General features: G+C 41.8%; 1 protein-coding gene across 1 annotated transcript in view; it reads right to left on the reverse strand.

Moving 5' to 3' along the window:
- Positions 1–12279, reverse strand: part of rab3gap1 (RAB3 GTPase activating protein subunit 1) — a 53848-nt gene extending 41569 nt beyond the window's left edge. The window contains exons 1-11 of the mRNA XM_084479006.1: positions 12165–12279; positions 10508–10638; positions 10358–10413; positions 9562–9640; positions 7618–7750; positions 7197–7275; positions 6282–6401; positions 2665–2830; positions 1866–1965; positions 869–950; positions 515–583 (exon numbers count right to left, since the gene is read on the reverse strand). Coding sequence (XP_084335132.1) covers positions 515–583; positions 869–950; positions 1866–1965; positions 2665–2830; positions 6282–6401; positions 7197–7275; positions 7618–7750; positions 9562–9640; positions 10358–10413; positions 10508–10525 — 902 coding nt within the window. The 5' untranslated portion in view covers positions 10526–10638; positions 12165–12279. The remainder of the gene's footprint in view (positions 1–514; positions 584–868; positions 951–1865; positions 1966–2664; positions 2831–6281; positions 6402–7196; positions 7276–7617; positions 7751–9561; positions 9641–10357; positions 10414–10507; positions 10639–12164) is intronic.
- Between the last annotated feature and the right edge of the window lie 32 nt (positions 12280–12311).

Raw genomic sequence — 12311 nt, forward strand, 5'->3', positions numbered from 1 at the left:
AGCGGAGAATGATTCATTTGGAGTGAATCAGTAGCTCTAACGACGATGGAATGGAGCAAGATCAGACTACGGTATTTAGGCTCTCGTGTAAGTAAACATATAGAAATGTATAAATACACTTCCCAATGTACATGCAGGTACATTAGGAGTGATTCCTTATAATTAATCAACGCCCAGGGAACCACGATGCCACAGAGCGGGTGGAGATTCTCTTTTTCCCCACAGCTCGGCCTTCTCCTGTTGTTCAAAAATCCTAAAAATTAAAACCGTGTTTCACGAGCGCCGGAGCGTCAAGTCTCCCACTCCGCACGGCGAAGGCTGTCGGGAGAGAGTGCATTCCGCTTTAATTAAGTAAAAACAACAAAAACACGCGTCGCCGTTTAATTAAATGCGTTCCGTTTTTTTTTTTTTTTCTCCCCTCCTCGCTTTCCCGACGCATGTGTGTGTCGGCGAGGAGCTGAGAGGGCTAGGGAGAAAAATGATGGATTATGAAGTGGCCGTGATTGACACTTACGAGTAGACGTCGTTATCCACAACAATGCCCTCGGTCAGGTGTGGCCAAGTGGTGGCGAGGTGCAGCTCACTGAGGCCGTCGTTAACAAGGAGGGAACAAATGAGAGAATGTCATTCTGCGTTTGATAATTCAATCAACCGTCTCACCGGCACGTTGGTGATTCGTTCCCGTGCCTGATTTCACAGAAAATATCTAATTTCAAATAAAACATGAAAATGTAAAAAGAAAAGAAAAAAAAATAGAAGAAGAAAATAGAAGAAGAATAACACTGAAATACAAGGGATGGGGGTGGGGGGGGGGGGGATATGAGATCAATAAGGCATGCATTGTAGTCACGGCTTCGGTGACCCTCACCTGATTGGGTCCTCGCAGGCGCCGAACGGAAGCTTGCCGAACTCCACCCCGCCCACCTCACCTCCGAGAAGTGCGTCAAAGTCTGCCGGAACAAATATTGAACACACCCCTCGCTCATTATCGCCGCGTGGGCTTGGATCAGAGTGATCCATCGCCAAAAGGACGGGCACGCAACGCAACACGTAAACAACTCCGACCAGACGCCTGGTTCATAGCTCTGAGGCGGGAAAGGATCGCAGGGAGAAATGAAAGAAGGGATGAAGCAGGGTCAAAGCCACAGCCCACGTCCTTCACAATACAGAAATGAAGAAATAACTTGTAAATGACCTTTCTGCTCTAACTACCACTACTTTCTCACACCGCGGGGGGGGATGGATGGATGCCGTGCCAGGCGGGAGTTATTTTTATTTTGGACTAAAACAACATATTTTGTTGACCTCCTCGCGGTTTCCTCTGCCTCCTCTCCTGAACCCCTTTGAACGGGGAGCGCCTCTTTCGCGCCTCTAAAGGCCGTTGGGTGGACCACGCTGGTGAACACACGGATCACAACGGGGATGGGGATTACATCAGCACCGCCTTCCTGTTGGGCGGCTGATACGCTCGGGTTCACTGATATCCGTCACATTACTCACTTGACCTGCCGTGCATCTCAGACCCACGTCTGACATTTATTATTATTATTATTCCTGTCCACCTTAAAGACGATTTAAATCTAATTCTAAGCATCCGTTTCCAACTCCGTCTCCCATCAAGTAAACCACCATTTCATTTCAGTGTGCTGCGTGATTGGGCACGCTGAGAAAGATTCATCCAACTTTATTTTCCACCCATTCCCTTATCGAGCAACTAGCGTGAGAAAAAAAAAAAAAAAAAAGGGAGAACGATAGGCCCTTAGAAAAAACAAGACAGAAAGAAATGGCCGCCTGTCTCTTTAAGGCGGGGCCGGAGGATTGGCAGGTATAGGACCGCCCCCCCCCCTGCTGTGTGGGGTTGGTACCTGGAGGCTGCTGGGGCCAGGAGTACTGCTGCCAGTCTTGCAGGACGTAAGTGAAGCGGATGGCGATGGTGATGGGGGGCAGGGGGGTCAGGGGACAGCCCTGATGACAGGAAAAAAAAAAGAAAAGAAGACAGAAGAAAAAAATATGACATATTACATATATTAAGATAATGTATACTTACATGGAAAGATACAGGGAGGAAAGGGAGCGAGAGAGAGAGAGGGAGGCAAAGTGAAGGGTATAAAAGAGGAGATGAATTGGGACAAGGGCAAGAGGAAAGGCAGCCGTGGGCCTGCGATGCAGAGGACATTAGGACGTTTCAGGACAGCGGCACCGGGATTTAATTCACGCCCGTGGTCAACTCACACGCCTGTCCGAGTGACCGGTGTCTGCCCCGATCCCCCCCCCATGCTTTAGTTTTACTCATAGACCTCTGAAGAATAAGTCCCGCCTCCGAGGCTCCCGGTTCCCTCGGTCAAATGTCTGTGGGAAATAACACGGGGTCTTTGAATGATCGTACTTAGCAAACTCTGTAGGTCGGCGAAGAAGTAAAAGCTGCGTCACGTTTTGAACTACACGCCGTTAAAGTATCATTAATAATCGCTTTACCACTTTAACGGCACCGACAATCCAAAATCAATCTTCGCCGACCTACAGAGTTCGTTATGTACGATCATTCAAAAAAAAAAACATGTTATTTTCCCATAGACATTTGACCGAGGGAACCGGGCGCCTCGGAGGCGGGACTTATTCTTCAGAGGTTCAAGTTGACGTGCGTCGGGGACCCCCCCCACTCACTATCTTGGCCTTGAAGATGTCGAGCAGGCCAGACAGGTGGTTGTACTGGCTGGGCACCTTGCGGAGGTGGACCATCTCGAAGTCGGTGCGCACGCCGGGGCCCTGGCACTCGCCGGCGTACAGCCGCCTCCACTTCTGCTGGATCTGCACAAACATTGGCACCTGACTGCGGACACCGGGGCAGAGGAGGGACGAGGGACGAGGGGGGAGGGATTTAATCAAAAAAAAAAAGAAAAAAGTATTGTAAGTCCAGTGTCAGGTTGTTCCGTCAGATACCGTTGAGGTGGTGTAGCGGGTTTTGCTGCTCACTCGCCACCACCCGCGTCCCGTCCCCCCCCCCCCCCACCTCCGGGCAAGCGTGAATTCGACAGTGGCTGCACAGTGCCACCAGGTGGACGCTTGCGGAAGTGCAGCCAATAAACGCAAAGCGGTGAGAACCTCGGGATGTTGCGTTCATTTAGTTAACGACGGTCATTTTGACGCGAGGAGAGCGAGCGCTCGCCCACTAATGACACTGCAATGCCACATAGGAGCAGTTTTGTGAACATTACATTCATTGTCTGAGACAGCTAGCGTCCAGTGTCATTTAAACCCAATATAATTAGCATATTCATGACTGATATGTATTGTATGTCCCCCGATGCCTTTCTTCCTACAGCAGCAGAGAGAGAAGAAGAAGAAGGGGGGGGGGGGGGGGGTGGGCAGGTGACCCAAGCTGTTGCCGCCTGCTGCCGGCATTTCAGTTGCTATGGATACTGATTGACCCAATGTGATCCGACGCCACAGCAAGAGTTCTGCACGCCCACCATGTTTCTATTTAAAAGGAAAAGGGATGCTTGATGTATGACAACGTGCGGATGTACAGAATGAAATAAAATCTTGCTCACACGTTGTCAAGTCTTTTTTCAAGTCTATCAAGTCTACGCTCGCTTCCTCTTTGTGGATTAACAATAAATAAATGTATGATTTTGTCTAATTTATTTGAAGAGTTGACTGTGAACCAGATCACGTGAACCAGGCAGCTGAAGAACAACAGCACAGCAGACAATCCCCACCAGGCCACAGCCAGCAACAAACAAACCCACACCTCGCACGCACACACGCACACACGCACACGCACACACACACACACACACACACACACACACACCAACAATCAGTGTCTGCAAATTAATAAATGTAGAAGTAATCCATCCCTGGGATGTTACCATGGATACACGTGGCTGGCGAGACGTGCTGATGTGCATAAGCTGTCCAAAAGATTTCACAGTAACTTGGCAGCGATTACAAAGCAGCACAATGATGCTGTGAAGCCATTCTCTTCTCCATTGTCATTACACCTGTATTGAGATGTCGCATGTCAGTAACGTTTGGCAAATTATTCAGAGGAAGGGAAAGTTGCTATCTGACAAATGACAGTTCATTGAAATTAGCAACACTCCTCATTTATCTGCGTGTGCTCTATTGACTCCAAACTATTTATACCCTTTATTTTATTATTTTATGATAATTTTATTGCATCTACCCACAATTTTAAGAGATGCATTTAACTTAACTTGCACTTAAATATTGGCTTAACATTTAGTCTGAGACAGACAACCATAAAGCAAGGCTTACCATTTCCAAGTAAAATAAAGATGTCAAAATATGTATCATGGTATAGAAATCAATATTGTATAGGTATGGAAGTATTTTAAAAGCTCAATTTGCACGCTAACCATTCGCTAGATGACTGTCTACTAAAACGCCAAAACAACAGGTTCTCTATCCCTTTGGCGCAGTGGCAGTGAAGGGGCGTGGTGGGGCCCCACCAAGGACTGGTGATTCCCAGTGTGGAACCACCAATAAATTACCTGAAGTTTGTCACGGTATATTTAGGTCTCATTTTTCTTTTTATAAAAACACTTGAAATGTAAAAATCAACAACTTTTTGCGTTTTAACTCAGTGATCGGTACATCAATATGAAGCAAGAGTAGGATCATGGTAGGATGTGATCTCATCACTCATGCACACGTTTTGCCACCAGCTCGCCACGATCCCACCAAATCTGTTATTTTGTCTCACAACAGCAGAAGAAGTTCATTCATTTCTCATTGAATTGTCAGTGCATGTAGCGCATGCATTGGATATTCATGAAATACCCCCTCATTCATCTCTGTAATTGGTGGCCAGCTGAGCACAGCCAGCAAAAGTGCAAGAAGAGAGACTGGGAACCAAGAATTTGTTCCTCGACGATGTTGGAAAACAAATGTGATGACAAATGCATTTGCTTGCATTACGGCAATGCAGCCACAAAATAATCAGCACATTTTAAAATACTACAAACTAAAGGCTTAACTGTGTGCTGCTTTACATCTGTCATCAGGGCTCACTCGAGGATCATCTCTGTATTGCTTTGCTTTTGTCGAATGTTGCACAACACATACTATTCCATGGAAATTGCACAATGGAATAGTATATCTCTTCTATGGTACAGTCCAAAAAATATCTCCAGCATTGTGATTTAGTGTATGGTACTTTGCACACCAATTCAGTGGCATGCCTATTCCAACATCGACGTGACTTTTCACAGCCCAACGCTCATTACCTATAAAACGTCTTCCTTCTGGAATGTAACCGCAACTATCTCACAAGGAATCAAATTGAACATCTACCATCTCCATTCTGTGACTCCACATTGTGCTTCACACACGATATGCAGAGAAGAATGATCAATAACGCAACCCTGATTTGAACCCACCTCCAATCACACAACAGACCTAGATCAAACTTACCTGTTAAACCTCAAAACTAAAAATGAAAAGCTCACGTACCTTTCTCAAACCTAATAACTATTATTAGGTTTGAACTATTTCCGATATGATAATCTTATGACAAAAAACTTCTTCAAAAAATATTTAGATCTATTTATGCCCAAGCTCAAAGATCTTCATCTAATACCTTAAAATTACCATTTATAATTACACATAAATTACTTTTAGTGCATCCATGCATTTTAGTTTCAAATATTTTAAATTATGACTTTGTCTTCTTCGGAAGAATATAACCAGAAGGATATAAATCCAGTGTTCTTCTCTCTAAATTAAATAACTGTTAATGGCACTGTAGCATTAAATGCAATCAGTGAGGGAGTGCATGTTTAATACCTAAACATGATGCAGCATCACATTAAAATGCTATCAGACGATGAGCAAACAGAGCGTCCTGTGCCATCGTTTCCATTTTCATCCTCTCCTCCTTATCGCGACTCGCAGGCTCCCCCATCTGGTATGGATTGCCATTAAACGCACTCAGCCCAAGCTACAGCGATGTATAAAGCCATTTGCTCACATTAGGACCACCATTAAGAGCCACAGGTCACACAAAGAGTGAAGTACGTACCGACAGCATACTTTACACAAGAGCAGTACAGCATGATATAATAATTTGCATTTGTTTTGTTGACTTCAACAACTATGCAAAAAAAAAAGAAATAAGAACATTGCAAAATATCGATAAAAGGTCAAATTAAGACATTTAAATGTATACAGAGTATGGATCAGAAATGGGGACAGAGAGTACAGTATAAATTGCTTCTTAGTTTAAAACTCAAATTTATAATTGAAATGGGACTCACCAGCCGCTGTTGGCCAGAGATATGGAGACGGAGCTGAGCAATAAGTTGCACTTGGACTCGCTGGTGATGGCTTCACAGTTGGCCCCCGGTGAGATGACCAAGAACTCTCGCATGCCATACCTGTCAGAGCAGACCAGGGAAATCAATCTCAACGCCCCAGAGCACAGCTTTGTTATTGCCCCTTATCCCATTCTTTCCGTTTTAATTAGTATCTTTTTTTTTAATTCTACTTCCGTCATGGCCCTGCTGCTGTGAGACAGTTAAATATCCCGCCTGGGATTAAAGCTAGGGTATGCAATTTGGAGATACCAGCCAGAGTAAACTAGATTTTGAATGTATCCAACCCAAAAAAACCCACCTCTCTCTTCAGGACTCCCTCCCTGGCTAGCTTAAGTAATAGGTCTGCCTAGCCTTGTGGAAGACGCTGGTCATGTTCAGTGAGTGCACAGGCAGAGTGCGCAAAGGTAGCTGGGTTGGTATGTTGAAAGAGAGGTAGGCGATGCAAAGATTTCAATCAGGGTGAATAAAATTATTGGACGGGGTAATTAAAGGTTTGTGACAACCACAGATACCCGTTTCTTTTCTTTTTTTGTGATAGCATTTGATATATTGATTGCTGTCGGGAAGTTAAGGATTTCTACAAATATGGCAAATGATGCTTTTAAAATAAAACGCCAACCCTAGCTTTAACAAAGTGCCATTTTATCTTGTAGTAGTATCAGTATTAGTAGATTAGTAGTTGTATCTTTTATATACTCTTAGAGAGTTTGTTGGAACGGCCAAGTTGCCCTGGCAAATTCTTGACAAAATGCAGAAGATCATCTTCTGGGCGTGTTGCATCCATCATGTTTATGTCTAACATTTACTATGTTCACATTTTGGTATTCTAAACTGTGTGAAAAGGGGGGCACTCACCATCGCACCAGACAGTGCGCCCTCGGAGGAAAATCATTGTTCATACACAGGAGGTCCTGCATAGCCAAGGGAAATGCATCTAGAGACACAGAGCAGATCAGTTCAGAGGGAATGAAACACATTCAAGGGGGCCAAGGCACTCAAATCAAATAAACAAGGCAAGGTCAAGAAAAACTCACAAAATTATTAGCATCATAGATTTTGAAGTTGAATTTAATAAAATGTAACTGTAAACTAATTTACTCAAATAAATATAATCTATAATTACATAACGGAATAGTTTTCTTGATATAAATGTAATCAACTGTGCCATATTTACACATATTAAGTGCAACAAATACCATAGTATACATATCAATGTGGTTTATTCTGATATTTGCCATATCGCCATGGCAGAAGGAAAACTAAAGGACTACTGTACCTTCCTCGAGTTCCTCTTTCAGGTCACCCTTGTCTGATTCCTGCTTTAAGTAGTGGTGGGTTATAGAGAACTTGAAGTCAGCGAAGTTGATCTCCTGTGATTTTTCCTCCCAGGTGCCACTGGTGTATTCACCCTGATAATAATGAAGAATAAGTGAGTCCTTTAAGTAAGTAACTTTGGCATTTTTAAGCCACTGTGGCTTCGCCTCAGCTGCATCACCAGCAACGTTGTGCATTCATTCCCAATTATGGACACCCTGTCCTGGATTATTCCATCTATACCACAGTTATCTTTTTTTTAATATAATTTTATTTAATTAATTTCTGTGGGTCGTCATAGTTAGGTACCCGGAAGTACATCAAGACAACAAAAAATAAAAAAATAGCAATTTCAGAATTTCATCAATATCAGAGTTTCATAGTATTTCATCAAAATCAAAGTCAGAATCAGAATTTCATCTGTCTTATTATAGTCAATGGTTCCCTCAAAACTATGGTACCCTCCCACCCCGCACTGAATAGAGCTGAAAACACCTAGTGCACAAGACTCCTCTATCTCAATGCTGGTCCACATTCAAGGCCGGACACACACACACACACGCCATAAAAAAAGAAAAAGACAAAAAGAAAAAGGGGTTCTAAGGACATGCTCTAGAGGGCATTATAAATTTCGCTCCATTGGCTATCAAATTGTTTCTTTTTATTTTTGTCCTCTGACATTGATCTTTCAATACACAGGTAGTACTTCATCAAGGCCTTCCAATTTTCTATTGATGGTGCTTCCTTATTCTTCCAGTTTTGCAGTATTCATTTTTTAAGGATAAGAGAGGAAAAAAGTATCTGCCAACTAGTCGGATATCTCATCCCCTCTATATCTTGAAAAATACATTTTCTTGGAGAGAATATAATTTTCCTGTTTGTATATTTACATAACCAACACTCTACGCTTTCCCAAATCTTCTTAATACTTTTGCAGAACCAAAAGGCGTGCATGAGGGAGTCACCATATAGGTTGCACTTTAAACATTTATCTGACAATGTGTTATCAAACTTGCTTATTTTATCTTTAGTAGTATACTCTTGTCATTACCTTAAACTGTATTAGGCGCAGATTTTCATTAGTGGTTAATTGGTATGTTAGTGACAAGCATTCTTTCCATTTTTCTTTAACATCAACGCCTAAGTCTTCAGTCCACTTACTATATATATTCTCTAAGAATGCATCGCTGTTTTCCACGTTTATAAAACCAATCAGCTTCTTCTTTTTGACACTTTTGCTTGAGATATTGGATATTTCAGGACTGGTTTTCTTTCCCAAGTCAAAATTGCGAGTAATCCAGTTTTTCAGTTGCATATACCTAAACAATTCTGTATCTTTTAGGCTATATTTACTTTTTAATTCGCTGAAAGGTACCACAGTGTCGTCATTTGTAACATCTGACAACTTCTGAATTCCTCCTTTTATCCATGTTTCCCAGTGTAGCTGCATGCTCTGTATGTTAATTGATGGATTATTCCACATCACTATGTGCCTGGGAAGCCCTATTTCTTATATATACCACAGTTTAACAATGATTAAATACCTCATCATTAACATTATTGATTTTTTATCTACTTAATGAGCTGATATTTACATGTTCTTGACAATGCTTTGGCATTTTGATTTTGTGTCGTCAAGGTAACATATGGTTGGATGTTGTATTTGACCGTTGTTTTTATTGTTGGATTTGTAGCGCAATGATTGGAAGTCTTTAAAGGCAGAGGTGTCTCGTTATTGAAAAACCATAGACACCCTTGGAAAGTAATTGACAAATCAGGTTCAAGTGTTCAACAATGCTATATAGAGAGGATAAATATATTATAGGTATAAAGAGGAATCAAAATATGTCTTGTCAGTGGTCTTACTTTGTGGAAAAGGTAAGGGCCAGTAAAAACGTGGGTTTACCTTCTCTGGAGAAGCCCTTCCGGCAGAGCTGCCAATGAGCTTCCAGTCATTTAACACTTCCTCAACTCTTGACACAAACCTGCCGAGGGACAAATCAGTTTTAGTTTAGTTGAGTATAAACTGTGGGGTCAGAAACCATCAGCAAAACATGTACCAGGAAAATAAACGCAAAGCAAAAACATCCAGCCTACAGATGTATTCAACAGTAGTGTGTGAGTCAAGATTAATCCTAAACAGGACTTTTGTTTAAATTAAATGAATTTAGAAAGTTTCAAATAATCTTGGACCCTCTATCATGTTCTCTACTGTGCTTTCATATACTTCTATTCTAGCTATACTCTAGCTTCATACATGTCACTTGCAATGAGCACCAGTACTCTCTATGGAGACAGAATCTAAGTAACTCACTGCATGTACATGTAGAATTTTGTACGTGGCAATAGATGTGATGCTATCCATTGCGTTCATATTAGGACATACTAGTACCGAGGTTGAAGAATGTTTTTTTCATGAAAAGTTCAGTCATATAGCGCAGGGCTGAACATAGAAAAATGTAACACCTAATCAGATTATTGTGCAAGCAAGTTATTTTATGGCAAGGAACATATTTGCACTTTCAACCATGTTTTCTGCTTGGCTATCCGCATGGTTCGCATGAAGTGGAACATTAGGTCACACACGACACTCAACAGCTCACTTTATTGTTATTATCAATGATGAGTATTGTTTAAGAACGTAGCTAGACGTATCATTAGAGAAGTGGAGCCACCGCTAGCTAGCTCTCTGCTGACAGCACCTTTCCCATTCGGACGCAGTGGTGAAGTCCGTGATCTCAAACACCTCCGTCTCGGGCTGCGGGGAAAATACATTATTGTCACTTCGGTCGTTTGTTTCGCATGGGATCATATTGCTGAAATAGCAATACTACATAAGGTAAAGAACTCACATCACTGTCCGCTGCCATCGTGAATTCCCGTTGTTTACTTTTTGTGTGTCATATGTTTCGTTGCATTATGGGAGTGCAGTGACGTCAGCGCCGAGCCGAAACAGCTCGTGCCTGACGTGGAGCGTCAGAGCCTGCAGGGGTCAGCATCATAGATGTAAAGCAAGAACAGCAACAGGTCAGCATCATGGACGTAAAGCAAGAACAGCAACAAGAACGGCTGCCCGTTGGGAGGAAAATCATAAAATACAAATAAATTGCATTTTAACGTGATGCTGCATCATGTTTAGGTATTAAACATGCGCTCCCTCACTGATTGCATTGAATGCTACAGTGACATGACCAGATAATGATTTAGAGAGAAGAACACTGGATTTATATTCTTCTGGTTATGTTATTCAGAAGAAGAAAAAGTCATAATTTAAAATATTTGAAACTAAAATGCATGGGTGCATTTTATATGCATCATAGGCCTACCTAAAGTTATTTAGGTATAATTACGGTCATTTTAAGGTATTAGATGAATATATTTGAGCTTGGGTATAAATAGATATAAGATTATGAAGATGATTCATGGCAAAATTAACACTTGTTACATTAATGTTTTGCATGCACTGCAGTGTGAAGTGATATAGTAAACCATCATACTACAGTACATCTCATTCAGGTACAGACAGACCGAGACTGGGTAGAAGAGGATGCCAATGCTCTACCATTTGTGTAGTGATCCTGTTATCCCAAATGGTACGTTTACTTGTGCAGAGGTTGTAGCTATGTCAGGTCTGTTCACTGACCATTGTCGCTAACAAGGAGACAGACAAGGAGACTTAATTTCTAGTTTGAGGAGACAGTAGGAACGGTCTGAAGAAGGACGTCTAATCCACAGGCCAACATAGGCTACATCAAAAAATATTTGTATTGTTTTGTTATATTTATTTACACATGACATATGTCATCCAAAAAGTTTGTGATACATTCACAACGTGCGCAACGTGAATTGATAGCCTGTTATGTGGAAATAGCATGTCTGCAAACAAACCTATTCCCACATAGGTTAGTCTAAAGTGACCACCAGAGGTCCCCACATGTTACCAAATTATTGTTCACCATTTCAAAATAACTTGATCTTCAACATGATCAAGCTAGTGTATCAGACCTAAACCCGTGACATATACATAACTGAAGTTTGAAATGAGCTCTACACGACAAGAGACCAGTGACAAGAGCTGAACGTAAACTACAACCTCATTCCTCCGAACCCCAGTGTTCCAGTCAGCTGAACGAGCTGCACATTTACATATATTTTAATTTAATGAATTAAACGTAAATACATTCATTGCAAAGCAAAAATTGTACTTGACAACATACATCTATAAATATAAATAAATGTCTTTGACCATGTATAAAAAACTTGCTGAAGCAAGTTTCATGCTATTATTTCAATAGGCAATGCCTTGTAAAGAATATTATCAGAGCAATAATTATAACTAACTACTAATAGCTAACTATAATAACTACTAACCATTCACTTCTATGAAATGGGAGATATTTCTAAATAAAATAATAAAAGGAGTGATGTTGCTAACAGAACAAACACTGCTGTCGTGCACCTAGTGTGCTGGTCAATAGGGTCTATTGGTCACGTATCCTGCACAATAACCTGCTCACTCCTGCCGCTCCGCCTGTTGATGCCGTCCCTCTTCATCTACTCATCGGTCTGGCCTCTTGACGCAGTGCTTGCTCTTCCTGTCTCTTTCCCTTTCCCTGTCCGTCCCTCTAGTTTTCTCCCGTGTTGGGTCTTGCCCCC

Source organism: Micromesistius poutassou, assembly GCF_964030765.1.
Source record: "Micromesistius poutassou genome assembly, chromosome: 14".
Lineage (NCBI taxonomy): Eukaryota > Metazoa > Chordata > Actinopteri > Gadiformes > Gadidae > Micromesistius > Micromesistius poutassou.